Source organism: Rhopalosiphum padi, chromosome 1 (genome assembly GCF_020882245.1).
Source record: "Rhopalosiphum padi isolate XX-2018 chromosome 1, ASM2088224v1, whole genome shotgun sequence".
In the NCBI taxonomy this organism is placed as follows: domain Eukaryota; kingdom Metazoa; phylum Arthropoda; class Insecta; order Hemiptera; family Aphididae; genus Rhopalosiphum; species Rhopalosiphum padi.
In genome coordinates this window covers 55,478,099-55,492,857 of record NC_083597.1, presented here as the reverse complement: position 1 = coordinate 55,492,857, position 14,759 = coordinate 55,478,099, and the positions used below count along the sequence as shown (strand labels likewise).

General features: G+C 25.5%; 1 protein-coding gene across 3 annotated transcripts in view; it reads left to right on the top strand.

Annotated features, from left to right (window-relative positions):
* Positions 1 to 14,759, top strand: part of LOC132917474 (neurobeachin) — a 225,672-nt gene that overhangs the window by 128,633 nt on the left and 82,280 nt on the right. For 2 of the 3 annotated variants that reach the window (XM_060978226.1, XM_060978224.1), the window contains 13 exons: positions 1,428 to 1,528; positions 9,500 to 9,595; positions 9,691 to 9,812; positions 9,883 to 10,009; positions 10,107 to 10,226; positions 10,352 to 10,498; positions 11,156 to 11,290; positions 12,943 to 13,083; positions 13,171 to 13,304; positions 13,701 to 13,914; positions 13,984 to 14,206; positions 14,280 to 14,414; positions 14,485 to 14,683. In XM_060978226.1, coding sequence (XP_060834209.1) covers positions 1,428 to 1,528; positions 9,500 to 9,595; positions 9,691 to 9,812; positions 9,883 to 10,009; positions 10,107 to 10,226; positions 10,352 to 10,498; positions 11,156 to 11,290; positions 12,943 to 13,083; positions 13,171 to 13,304; positions 13,701 to 13,914; positions 13,984 to 14,206; positions 14,280 to 14,414; positions 14,485 to 14,683 — 1,894 coding nt within the window. The remainder of the gene's footprint in view (positions 1 to 1,427; positions 1,529 to 9,499; positions 9,596 to 9,690; positions 9,813 to 9,882; positions 10,010 to 10,106; positions 10,227 to 10,351; positions 10,499 to 11,155; positions 11,291 to 12,942; positions 13,084 to 13,170; positions 13,305 to 13,700; positions 13,915 to 13,983; positions 14,207 to 14,279; positions 14,415 to 14,484; positions 14,684 to 14,759) is intronic. The other variant, XM_060978225.1, reaches the window with a different exon arrangement.

Below are 14,759 nucleotides of genomic sequence, written 5' to 3'. Positions count from 1 at the left end.
ACTCCCTATAGAATCTAGGGCCTAGGCGATCAGTCTTATACATTTTCCATTAATATTTTACATAAATAACTAAAAATGAAAAGTATTAAAAAATTATACGTTAATACGTTATATAATTATGTGTTATTTGAATCAATGTATATTATATACGACAATATATACAGTTATATAATATACATTTTACCCTCCTTCAAATTAATACGGTTCGTTAAGAGTCTTTCAATAATAGTTCTACAAATCTACAAAGAATACAATAAGTCTTTATAGAACAACCAAAGAAATTCTATATGTGTTATTAATATTTTCAATATATTTATGTCTGTGTTTCTAATGATTTGTCTCTGTTACACAAATAGATTTTTAAATTATTAACGGAGGTAGAATTGGTTTAACAATTGTGTACGAATTTTTTTTTTTATGCCTTTCATCACATTTAGAAGTATAAAATGTACTTTAATATTCAACTTTGAGAGTGATTTCTATTTACAGATTTTACCTAGTTCATGAATTTACAGAATTCAAAAATAAAAATTTCGAGTAATTTTTTTGAAAGAAATTTGTAATAGTTTTACAATAAACATTTGAGAGACATTTACATGTATTTACTTAGGACTTTCTATATTTTAGTGTTGACTAGAATATATTTATTTTATGATAATTATAACAATAATGTTTTATTATAAGTAGTTTATATTTGATATCCAGTGAATTTTGAACGTAATTTGTATTTTATAATGCACTATTCTTACAGTTATATATACTTAATAGGCATATTTTAGAATATTATATATATTTTATTATAAAGTATCACTCATATACTGATTAACTATTAACTGAATATGTAAAATATAGTTTGGAAACTTATTAATCTTGTCAAACTATCGATAATCATTTAATAACAAGATAAACATGATTGTGTTCATTATTTTAATGGATATTGTAAATTAGCCGCTTACAATGCTGAATGTAAACCTATCTGTTCTATATTTTGGATTGACAAAATATGCTAAATGAATAATGATACTTTACGTTTGTGTCGCAGAACATTAATTATATATATAAATTACAGTTTTATTGCTGGGTCAATGAAGTTTGTGATTTTAAATATGTAGCAATAACATGCTTTTAAATATAAAACGTTCTGGATACATACATTTTACTTTAATAACTACCTAAATTAAAAATGTATATACATTAATTATTATGTTTTACTTACAGCAATTGTTTTAATGCCAATAAATTAATAAGTTAATTAATGAAATGATAATAATAAAAATAATAAAAACCCATCTCTTAAAGTTGACACTTCCTAATAATTATTATATATTTTATAATATATCCATTGTATTTATATTATACAATTTTAATACGTTATATATTATTATAATTTTATATTTTCTAATCATTTGTTTAATAATATTTTTCAGATCTGTTAATTGACATGCTTGGGGTACTTGCTAGTTTCAGTATAACTGTGAAGGAGTTAAAACTGCTATTGGGTTCAATGAAAGCTGTAAACGGAAAATGGGTAAATACAAATGTATTAATTTAATTTATGCAATAACTATAATGATTAAGATATTTAGATACAATATAATATTTATTTATATTATATATTTTTATTATCGTGTTTTATTAATAGGTATAATATTTTATTTATTCCTAAGTAGTTGATTTAATATGAATTAAATAGGTATTATAAGTATTATAATATGGGAGTGACATTTTAAAAGTTTGAAAATATTTAAAATTCTCACAGTTTAATCATAGTTGCATAATACATTTTTCGTCATTGATTTATATCACAAATATTTTAAAGTATATTATTTCGAAATTAACGCTTTTGAAGTAAAGTCTAATTTCCAAAGGAGGATATTAATAGTATTAAACTTTAATTTAAGATTGTATTACAAACGCTTTGACTTTTTGTATAGATATTTTGCCATCCTTTCAGTCTTGCCATTTATTTAAAATATCACTCTAATCGGCTTAGTTGTTTCCCATATATTTGCAATATTGTATGCTTGGGAATTGGGATACTGTCCCTTTTTGAACTACCAAAGGATTTCCCTAACTAAATTTTAAGTATGTTTATAATTTAGGATTTGGGTCAATTTTTAATCGTGTCGTTTTTCCCTTCTTGCTTTATATTTCATATATTCTTTGAATTATTGAACCATTATGTAATATAAAACCAATTTTTAGTTTCATACATATTATATGTCTCGCATAAATATGGAAATATTTGCATATTTTAACATTTTTATACTTAGTTAGGTATGTTTTAGAAATAAAATTTATTATACTGCTATTACAGGAAAAAAATTAATAATAATACATATTACATATTTTATTTTTTATTAAAAATTTTAATTTCAAATGATTTTATCGAAACAAATTTAAAAAGTATAGGTACACATTTTTATAAATAAATAAATAATTGAATATTCAATTGCTATGATAAAAACCTCTGCACAGTCACTAAAGCTGTTTCTAAGATATATCCTTTTTTTTATATTTTCTTTTTTGCTGACATGTGTAGCAGTAGAATCTATCATAATTCATAACGCACCAATATAATTTTATCGTTTAGTCTGCGCGTATAGTCGTAAGTAAACAACCGTGACCGATATCTGCCAAATGCCAGTTTTTCTTATGTACTAAACAGCGAACAAGTTTTTCAAAAAAAAAAAAATAAATAAATAAAATAAAAAATATAAATATACATAATGCATTATATTTCATTGTACCTATATATAGCCAGATAGGTGCTTTACTATATATTAAATTATTCTGAGAAATTCTTGTTTTAATAAATCTACCCAGATAAATATATAGTTTATTATTATTTTTATCAATTATAATACACACAGGAAATATTAATTTTTATTACTTTATCACTAAATATTTTTTTAATTTTAATAATTCATTTTATCCCATTCTCTCATATTTATTATTATTATTATTAAAAAAAAAACCGTATTAAATGTTTTGTTCATACCTACTATCCTATCCTAAAGTGTTTTAGTTAGTATAACATAATTATAATTCTACAACATGACACCTGATGAATATTTATACACTATTTGTTAGTATCATACACGTTATGATATATATTTGCCATTTACGTTATGACTAGAAATAACAAGTTAATTAAAAAATATTATTTTATTTATTATGATGTTAAACAATTTCTTTATTCAGATTTAAGGCTAATTTTATCTTAAATTTATTTTAGAGTATTCGCGAATATCACTAAACCTATGAATGGGTACACACTTCGATTATATTAGTCTACAATGTTTGAGTGTCGATTTTAATTATTTAGTCTCTTATTTCATACACCATTTATGGCTTGCCATTTTTTTTATCGCTCATATAATAACACTGAATCATTAAATTATATAGCAACCTTAGTTCTTTTATAATCATATAAAAGCTCATAAATTGTAACTACCATTTTCTTTACTATCTTGGTGATCATGATTCATGACTCACTCTCTTAAAATATCTTCGGGATTTTATACATTTTTACGGTAGATACTTGTATAAGTGGTTGTTTGTTCACATTCCTAACTTTAATTAATATTTAAAATTCTCTCTTCATTCTACATGTGTACGGTTTTCATATTTGCGCGTAGGTAATCACTATTTCTGCTGTGATACATTTTTTTCTATCCTCTTTACAAATAATCGTTGAAATATAGTTAATTAATTTATGTTGAATTAAGTACAATTTTTAACAGAAATGTATGTATTATTTAAATAATAATAATAATTGATTTATTATCTATTTTTTGGTAAATAAAAATTTTACTTACGTTGCATTTTTTTTTATAAGGTAACGACTGTTACTGTAGCTATTACAACTTACGAGTGGTATTGTCCATCTTAATTTTATTTATTTATTTTTATTGAAACCTTTTTTTATTTTACTACTCAATGATGTTTAATATAATTAAGTATATCTATAATTATTAATACGATATCATAGGTAGTTATAAAAATAATTTCATAAATGATTGTGCCGGCACCCGTGTAGGTAAACCACGCGTTTGTTCTTCGACAATTTTAATCCGATTATTTCCATTTGTATATTATTAATTCGCGCTAATAAACGTAAATTAAACGTTTGGAGTAAGTACAGAAAGACTTAGTTTTGAACGCAACTAGTGTGCACCCGGTTGAGTCCACCCCGTATGATTCTCCCAGATTACCTGTACAATAATATAATATGATATGTGTATACGTAATATACATGCACAATATAGCATGACAGACGAAATGAAATGAAAACTCCATTAACTCACGGTATAACGGGTGAACTCGGGGGAATCGGAGAGTAGAAAACGAGTGAAAACCATATAGATGCTTGTCTATGTATGTACACATATTATATATATATATATATATATATATATATAATATAAGTAATTCACTCTCTACTTTCTTCAAAGTTTCAGTTATTTAAAATCCGATTTTTGGGATTTTTAAGACAATTTTTTAAGTTCTCAAGATTTTTATGTAGGTACTACTTAAAAATAGTTTCATGTGAAGACGTTAATTTTTGTTTTTTGAACGATAATCCTATTTTATACTGCAAATTATTTACAGTAGAAAATCTTGACGTATCAAAATAAAAAATTTGAACGATTATGTTTTGAGATATTTAATTTTGTTTACTAAATATCAGGTCCGTGATAGTAGGTTTGAAGATATATAAGGGCTATGGTTATTTGAAAATATTCGTGATTAATATTAATATATATTAAGTGTACAATCAAACATATTAATAGTACGATTTTTGTACCTAAATTAGTATAATATTAATTTATACACATTTATAATCTTTAAAAATCGTCTAAATATAATAAATAGTAGATTTAATATAAAATTTATTAAATCGCTTTTAAGGAATAATATCTTAAGTATAAATATTTTAATAACCGAGAAATTATACGAGTATGTTCGATTTTGAATTAGATACATCGCAAAATTAAAAAAAAAAAATACCCACTAAATAATTTACAATAAAACCAAGAGAAGTTCTCATTTAAAAAACAGAAGTTTGTATTACCCTGGGGCAATGCTTAAGTCGTATGAAAAACTTACAAGAAATTGAAAAAATGATCATAAAGTATACTTACAAATTCCAAAAAAATTAATTTGAATGAATTCTATACTAAAAGAAAAATTGAGGTAGAGGGGTGAGCATATATTTATTTAACCACCCTGTATATATACTACATATATTTAACGGTGTGAGTGTAGGTATTCATCGTATATACAGCATCAGTCATTGAGTTTTATTGAGATTCCTGTGGCAACAGACTATTGAACGTATACCTCGCGTAACCTTTAATATACACTTGGTTCAAGTATATATATACTCATTCTAGTGTGTGTAAATGTTTAAAGTGTTTGTATTCGATCGACCCAAATGACTGTTGCAATTTTTCATTTGGGGCGTTACATGTACTTATATACATATATACTTAATACTTAAATCCGTCGTTTGGAATAGCTCGTTTTCACGTCCGATTCGACGTTCCGAATAAACGTATATTACATAATAGAGCTAGAGTTATCAATACTATTCAATATTAGCGTAGCCCGTTCTGGTGTCGGTTTGTTTTGTATCAGAAATGATGCTATTCCAGTAGGTAGGTACAATTTAAGTTGTACTCTAAATTTATTGAACGTCCGATATGCTAAGAGTACGCCTAATTTTGCATTTAATCATGTTGAATGTTATGTAGGTAGATTATCATATTATTTGAATATACCTATATTATTAGTTTACAGTTTTAAGTGATATGGAGACATAGTGTTGTAAACAATACATTATTGTAAACAATGCACTGCTGATATAAACGTATTTTGGTTTTTTAGTAACAATCACATAAAATATATTATACCATGATATACATTGCACTTCTAATAATTAGAATTCATATTCTGTATTGTCTTTATTTTTTATTTTTTCATTAGAAATAGAAATATTGTTAACTGTTTAATTTATTAATAGTTAACAATGTAGCTATAGATTTTTCCTTTCAAAGTTATGTATTTTTAAAATGAATTTTACTATTTTTGATAAACTAAATATGTAAATGTAGGTAAGTATATAATATATGTATTGGTTATACATGAAATTCATATTTATTTAGAGGACGTCTCACCCGCGTGTGTTGTCTCCATCTTACACACGTACGACATAGTACATTTTCGTTTGCCAGTTTCAATAGTGTACTTTTAGTTTTAATATTAGAGTGAATTGACTTATTATCAACATTTTAGGCAAGAACATTATCTGTGTTCTTTCGTTGGTTTTTTACGATATTTTAATTTTTAGGTGAGTTGTGAGTATGACAATTTTAAATATTTTAAAATGCTCATAATTCACTTAAAAATTAAAATATCGTAAAAAATTAACGAAAGAACAGATAATGTTCTTGCCTAAAAGTTTGATAATAGGTCACTCTAATATTAAAACTAAAAGCACACTATTGAAACTGGTGAACGAAAATTTATTATATCGTATACGTGTGTAAGACAGTGGGTGAGACGTCCTCTTAAATATAAACATTAGATAGTAACGTTAATTATTCTTAATTTTTTAACTGTTCATCTTCAAAAATTAATATTTGACATAATACATTTACTACGTTATTTTCATCATAAGTTTTAGTTATTAGCTAATAGCTATATCTTCTATATTCCTCTTATATATATATATTAAACTATTTTTGTTGTTATTTAACGGATCACTATTTTTCGAACTTTTATTGGCCGTTTCACCTATATGCACAATCATTTGTCGTGGTATTTAATGCATTATATACCATTCACCGTCACAATATCGCTATATACGCCTACCTATACATAATAAATATTATTTATTATACTTATAATTAATTATAATTAAAAATGAAAACTCAGAACAATTATAATTATGGTAGAATATAATAATGCTCAAAAAGTTGCAAGTTTCATTAAAAGTAGAATCTTTTAGAATCCGTGTATTGGGAATTTGATTGTTTTTAAATTTGTTCTTTAGTATTCTAAAACACAATAAAGATGTATTCAAATGTTTTACTTAGATATTTTTAATATAATATTTAGGTATAAATGTTTTAAATTAAATTCAACATTAGGTAAAATGTAAAAAAATTAAAAATATATTGGTATAAATAATATTATAATATATATATATTGTGTGCGTAAACAATTCTTATTAAACTATTAAAAATATTTTTATTTATAATTTAGAAAAAAAAAGTATCCGAGTAGTACATTTATTTTGTACTTTACTTATCTTTATTACTTTTGGTATAATATAGACTTAAGAGAACAATATAATGTTGCATTAAAATATTAATAAAAGTTCATTAGAATTCAGTTCAATAAAATAGGTATCGTTCGTTTCGTGTAATGTTCAATGGTTATTCATTGTAAATCACTCCTAATAAGTTTCACTAGTGGTAAATTGTTTTGCACAAATACAATGAAATATATGCTCCAATAGGTAGCGGGCTTACGTAATTCTTATTAACTGATATTATTTGATTGCATTGCCAATGTAATCTCACTTTAATATTGTAAAAACGAGGAATTCATTAATCGAATAATATGTACCTATCTAGTTATAATTTTTTCTCAGAAATATCATTATTCCACTGTATTCAACTCTCATTATTTTTCTTATTATTTATTTTTAAATGCAGCTCAACTAACGAAACAACGTTTGAAATAAATAATAATTTTTATTTATTACCTACTTAGTACTATTTTAATTTGTGTTTACAAACCTTATTAACCTGCCATCAACCATGTTTATAAAAACTATTTGTTTTATCAATTCGCAATGCGGCAGGTATAATGTATACAATGTATTAGTATATATAAGTTTTATTCAATTATTTAAAGTATACGAATGAATACATTTTATGTCTATAACGGCTATAACCTAATTGTGGTATATTTTCGAAACGTATCGAAAGAATTTACGGTGTTCAATTAACATTTCAGTTCGTGTATTTTGTTATAAAACTACAATTTCACACAGTATTATAATCTATACTAACTGTTTAACTACTTTTACAACTCGAAATAATTAGTTTATATACCATTATGTATAATTTTAAAAAAGTACGCGTTAAGTATATAAATTATATTTCGTGGATCTATTGTGCTTCATGTTATAAATCAAACGTGTCTCAGCGATTGTTTTAAAGGACTTTACACCACAATTTATTGTTTCTGTATATCCCACTTGCTATAGCGTAATATATACGTTTTATATTTTCAAAACTATATAAGTTTTTGGTTTCAAACGTTAGAACGTATAACGTACAAAACATTAAGAAAAAAATTTGATTTATGTAAGTACCTAATTTTCAGTCTTATACACAATATAATACGTATACGTATGTTTGTATAATATATATAATATACCTAAAAGTACATGCCTACGTTTTGTTAAAAATTGTATTCGTAAGTTTAATAAGTTTGATGAAATAATAGCTTTTGTCAGTGTAAAGGTATGAATACATTAATGTATTGATGTGTTATGCTTCAACAAATATTTTAATCAAATAAAATGTTTATGTGCAATTATAAAATTGTAAAGTTGGCGCTTTTCGGTGGTTATTAATTTTACTTATAATTTTTTGTTAGTATTTACAATTAAAATACCTAAGTCAATTGTTTATCAACAATTACTGTTATAGTTTGCCCGTTTAAAAACTTAAAAACTTCTTAATGGTAATACTTTCTCATACATTTAAATACATTATATTTGTTTCTGGTATTCGTCTTTGTATAGTATTTTTTTACCGGTAAACTTTAAAAATATTCAAATCAATAATTATTAAATTTGTGCTCGGAAAAACTTGTAAACACTAAACTTATAGTATATTTATGAGTTATACATTTATATTTTTATAATGTGTTTATTAACACAATAATTTGTACATGTACCTATATATATTGTATACAATATATAATATAGATAATTATAAAAAAAGGTCTTTTTATTTGTTCCCTATACTTAATTTAATTTTTTTTCCAGTAAATTAATAATTTATTGCTATTATTTGTTTTTTTTTTTTTTTTTAATATAGTCTATATTACTACTAAAATCCCAAATAGGTATCGTATTCGGTTATTTTATAGACGTGTAAAATATAATATGATGTCTGCTAGGTACCCGTTAATTGCTAAAATTAGTAATGTTTTATTATTGTTATATTGTTACCAACCATTCTATAAACTTATAATATTTATTATCGCATTACAGTAAAATTTTTCATCTGTGTTTGTGAAGTCATTAATAAAATAATAAAATATAAACAAGGTGTCGTGGAAATAAATTCGAATTTTCCACGACTCGCATATCACCTTATAACCACCTAGATTTTACAAATGTATAAGGTGGATGTACGATATATCTACGGAGAAAACGTCGAAATTGATGATTTCCCTTGTGTGTTTACAGCCAAAACACTCCACCAAGCTTTTGAACGTTTTGCGACAGATGCCGCAAAGGAATGGTCCGGATGTCTTCTTCAGTTTTCCTGGAAAAAAAGGATCGGTAAGCGGCAACTAACCACAGCGTGACTATCGACGTCGACGTCGTCTCGATTATTATTATTTTTTTTTTTTTAACTTATTTGTTTTATTTCTCAGGCCATTGTTCTGCCACCGTTAGCGAAATGGCCATATGAAAACGGTTTTACGTTTTGTACGTGGTTTCGACTGGATCCCATCAATTCGGTGAACATTGAACGTGAAAAGCCGTATCTATACTGGTAATGATTGAACTATAGCTATGTGGTTTGGTATCTGTTTTACGAAAGTCTATACTTACTATATTTTCAGTTTCAAAACTAGTAAAGGTGTCGGCTACTCAGCCCATTTCGTGGGAAATTGTTTAGTGTTGACTTCCATGAAGATTAAAGGCAAAGGTTTCCAACATTGCGTAAAATATGAATTTCAACCCCGGAAGGTATAATCGCATTCCTCTTTTGCACCCGGACAATTCGTAGTCCGACGGGAAAATATATATAATTAATATACATCCGTCTATATGTGTTTTATTTCAGTGGTACATGATAGCCATTGTATACATTTACAACCGATGGACAAAAAGCGAAATCAAATGTGTGGTGAACGGTCAACTGGCGTCGAGTACAGAAATGGCTTGGTTCGTGTCTGCCAACGAGGTACGTTTATTATACACCGGAATACGTAGGGAAAATGACGTGCGAGTCGCATCGGCATCGTCATTTGTTTATTAAATTTGATATGTCTATGAACCAATGACTGTATTGTAATTATTGCGAAACAGCCGTTCGATAAATGTTACATTGGAGCAACGCCGGAACTGGACGAAGACCGTGTGTTTTGCGGTCAAATGTCAGCCATCTATTTGTTTAGCGAAGCGTTGACAACCCACCAAATATGTGCCATACATAGATTAGGTCCAGGATATAAAGTTAGTATCTAAAGTTTTACAATTAGCTTGTATTTTAAATGTTAATAATGAATTAAGAACTTATTTTTCTGGAAATACTTTATTAATAATAAAAAAGCTTAGGATTTACTTTTTGTTTCAAATTATTTAATTATTTAGAAATAGTTTTTTTCAAAATAAATGAGGCTACTAACAAATATAAAACTTTCTTTTTTAATTGTTGATCAATAATTGGGATTTGGATACAAGTAATCATAAGAGTTAATCTTTTGATTTTGATTTGTAATGAGATTTATTTATTAATAATAAGAAGAATTATAAATTATTCTTGGCTTATAGTCTTATTATTTTTAATTAAGCATTTATTTATCTACTCTTAAAACTATTTATCCTTTACTTTATATTCTTTTGCAAAACTTAAACACTGCACCAATATCCATTTAATTTGTAATAAGGTTTGTATTTTAATACATATAATAATAATTGTGGTATATCTACTACTAATATTTAATAAAGTTACCTAGTTTGCTTTATTATCAATTAATGTTACTCTTTTATTTAACTAAAACAGTAATGATCAGTTCATTAGTTATTTTAATTTAACTCTAAGCTTTCAATTGTATTATATTTGTTCAAATATTTATTTAATGTTATTGATACAAACTTATTTATTTTCAGTGCCAATTTCGTTTTGATAATGAATGCCATTTAAGTCTACCAGAGAATCACAAAAGGGTGAGTGAATTTAAGAATTTGAGCCAAACCCAGAATTCAGATATTTCTCGCATGCCCCAACACGCTGTCGATAGTTCTGTAAGATTTTGTTTTGTTTGTTTTTTTTTTTTTATTATGCACTTTGTATTAATTAATGTTGTTTGTTTTTAGCTTCAAGTGATATATGGTTGTAAAATTAGGATTGGTATTCCTGTTATATTATTTTGTAGGAATTTTTTTTAGTATTTTGTGAAACATCACTTATTATTTTTTCAAACATAACCTTACATTTCTGTAATTTATAATCACATCTTTCTCCTATTCAAAGGCTTATTTAACTATTTTCCCAATTTATTTTATTTTATAATTTATACATACAATATTTATAAATTTTATTATTTAAATTATCATGGTTTATAATTCTAAAACTTTTATTACCAAGTTATTTGAAAGTGATATTGTCATTATGCTTGATCATACTTTTGGGATGGTATTTTGTTGCTTTTTTCTTTGATATTAGGTACCTATAGTATACTATTGTATCATTTTTTTTTTTAAGTTTGGACCCATCTAACTTATTTATTAGAAAAAAGACCTACATAGATAGATGAACTCTGAACATTATGCAAAGATTGATTTCTAATACTCCTCATGAGACTTCAAAGCACAACTTTTATGTAGACTTTATATTCATATATTTTAAGTAAATTTGAAAATTTAATATTATAAACTATGAGAATTTCAAAAACTTGGATTTAATGTAACTAAAATTTTCAAAGGTACTATAAAATATTCATGATTTATAATAAAGTGTTATAAAAATATATTTCAAAATTAAACCACAAGCCAAATAAAATAATTTTTAGTCAATGTTATAGGATTTTTTTATTAGCAAGCGAGATATTATATTATTGTTTGTCCCATTTAACAATAACAATAAATTACTCCATACCAGTGATTCCATAACTAAGTCTATTAATATATATATTTTTTTATATTTAAATCTAGATATATTTTGTTTAACATAATATTTTTAAATAAATTTAGAATTTATTTAGAACACATTATTTTAAAATATAGACTAAACATAGGTAATATATATATATATATGATGTCAACATAATGTGTAAGCTTTTAGAGTTTTATTAAAAGCGTGTTTGCGTAATGCGTATTTATTTCAGTATTGTTGTCATTGTTTTATTATTATTATTTTTGGGGACTTTTATGTGCTTGTTTGTGTATTTTTTCATTTACAGTTTCACTTATGCAACTATAATAAAATATATATTATAGTTCACTGCATTATAATAATGAACTTATTCAATTAGATTTTGTCTTAATTTATGTATTTCTTTTGCATTATACTTACCCACATTAATTTGATTATACCTTAAAGTTGATAAAAAAAAAAAAATACTGATGCTTTGGAGATTAAATAATGTATAATAAACATTTTTATTGGTAACTTTAAGCTGTTTTATTTTATAATCTTTTATAGTTGGTATCTTTGAGTTTATTATTATAAGTAGATAAAATTAATTAGTTTTTATTCTAACAATAAAAAAATCAGAAAAGTTTTTTTTTTTATTGATACTTACATAAAATTAAGTAAATGGGATACAATAGTGAGTATGGGACTTCAGTTTAAGACTGATTAACTGATTAATTTAAAAAAAAACACACACACACACACACATATTATATATATTAAATTATATTGTTACATTAAAATTAAATTTTATTATTTATAGGTCTTGTATGATGGTAAATTGTCAAATGCAATAGTGTTTATGTATAATCCTGTAGCAACTGATGGCCAACTATGTTTGCAATCAACTCCAAAAGGAAATGCATCATATTTTGTGCATACGCCACATGCACTCATGTTACAGGTACTAAATATGCAATATACTGTTATGTGTAATAAAGCAGATGGCAGATTATTTATTTTTAACAAAATTATTAATATATGTTATCAGGATGTAAAAGCTGTTATTACCCATTCCATACACAGTACTCTAAATTCTGTTGGAGGCATACAGGTTCTGTTTCCATTATTTGCTCAACTTGATTTGTCTGCTGAACCTATGGATAAAAAAGATGCTTCTATATGGTATGCTTACATATTTAAACCTTTATTTTAAATGGTATATAATTAATTTCACTTTTAAATGAACACAATAAATTTAATATTAAATTAGCTTTATGAAGAAAATGAAAAATGAAAAAGTAATCATCATTTTTTTTTTTATTCTAATTAAAAATTGGTTTTAACTTTATGACAATTCAATTTAAATATAATTTTGAATAATTTTTATCTTTGTTTTAAAATTATGTTTGGTTTTAATTAGTTTCTGATTCGGTTTTAATCAAAAATATATTTTGTTTACATCCTAAAAAAATGATATAAAATAAATTAGGTGCCACACAATACAATTCAATTCTGCTAGAGATTTAGCTTAAAAATGTAATTTGTCAACTTAAGTTTTTAATTTTTTTTTTTTTCCAGTTGGAAGTTATTAGGTTTCATTTGTGATATGGTTGAAACTTCACAGACGGTACAGCAGCACATGATTCAAAACCGTGGATTTCTAGTCATTAGTTATATGTTACAAAGGTCATCTAGGGACCATCTAACGCTCGAAGTGTTGGGTTCATTCCTTCGGCTCACCAAACACCTAGTTACCTGTCTTACACCCAACAACGAGTTACTACTGAAACAGGTGACTTAAAAAAAATAAAAATGTCATGAAACCATGTTTATATGTGAATTTATACTTATTTTTGATTAGCTCCTCGATCATATACTTTTCAATCCCGGTCTGTGGATATACACACCAACTCATGTACAAACTAGGCTTTATACATATCTGGCAACAGAATTCCTTTCAGACACCCAAATTTATTCAAATGTACGACGCGTATCTACTGTACTTCAAACTGTCCATACACTTAAATACTACTACTGGGTTGTGAATCCAAGGAATAAGAGCGGTATCATACCAAAAGGACTTGGTAAATAAATAAATATCCTAAATGGTCCAGTTTTTTTTTTAAATGTTTATTAACATTCATTTTTTTTTTCTAGACGGTCCTCGGCCTGCTCAAAAAGACATATTGATTATTAGAGGTTACATATTGTTGTTTCTTAAGCAACTAATGATGTTAGGCGTAGGTTTAAAAGAAGACGAGCTTCAAAGTATTATTAATTACTTGACAACTGGTAAGAATACATTTTAAATAAATAAATAACTCATATTATAAATTACTTCATTTTTTACATTTGTTTATAGTTTGTGAGGATGAAAATCTACATGACGTTCTTCAAACCCTTATGTCACTTATGTCTGAACAGCCAGCATCGATGATACCAGCCTTTGACGTAAAACATGGTGTACGCTGTGTATTTAAACTAGTGGCATCTGAAAGCCAACTAATTCGACTTCAAGCACTAAAACTCTTAGGATTCTTCTTGAGCCGCAGTACACATAAGTAAGTTATATTTACTATACATTTTATACTGAGTTGAAAATATTATCATTTCTATAGGGAATCAAAGAATAGACAT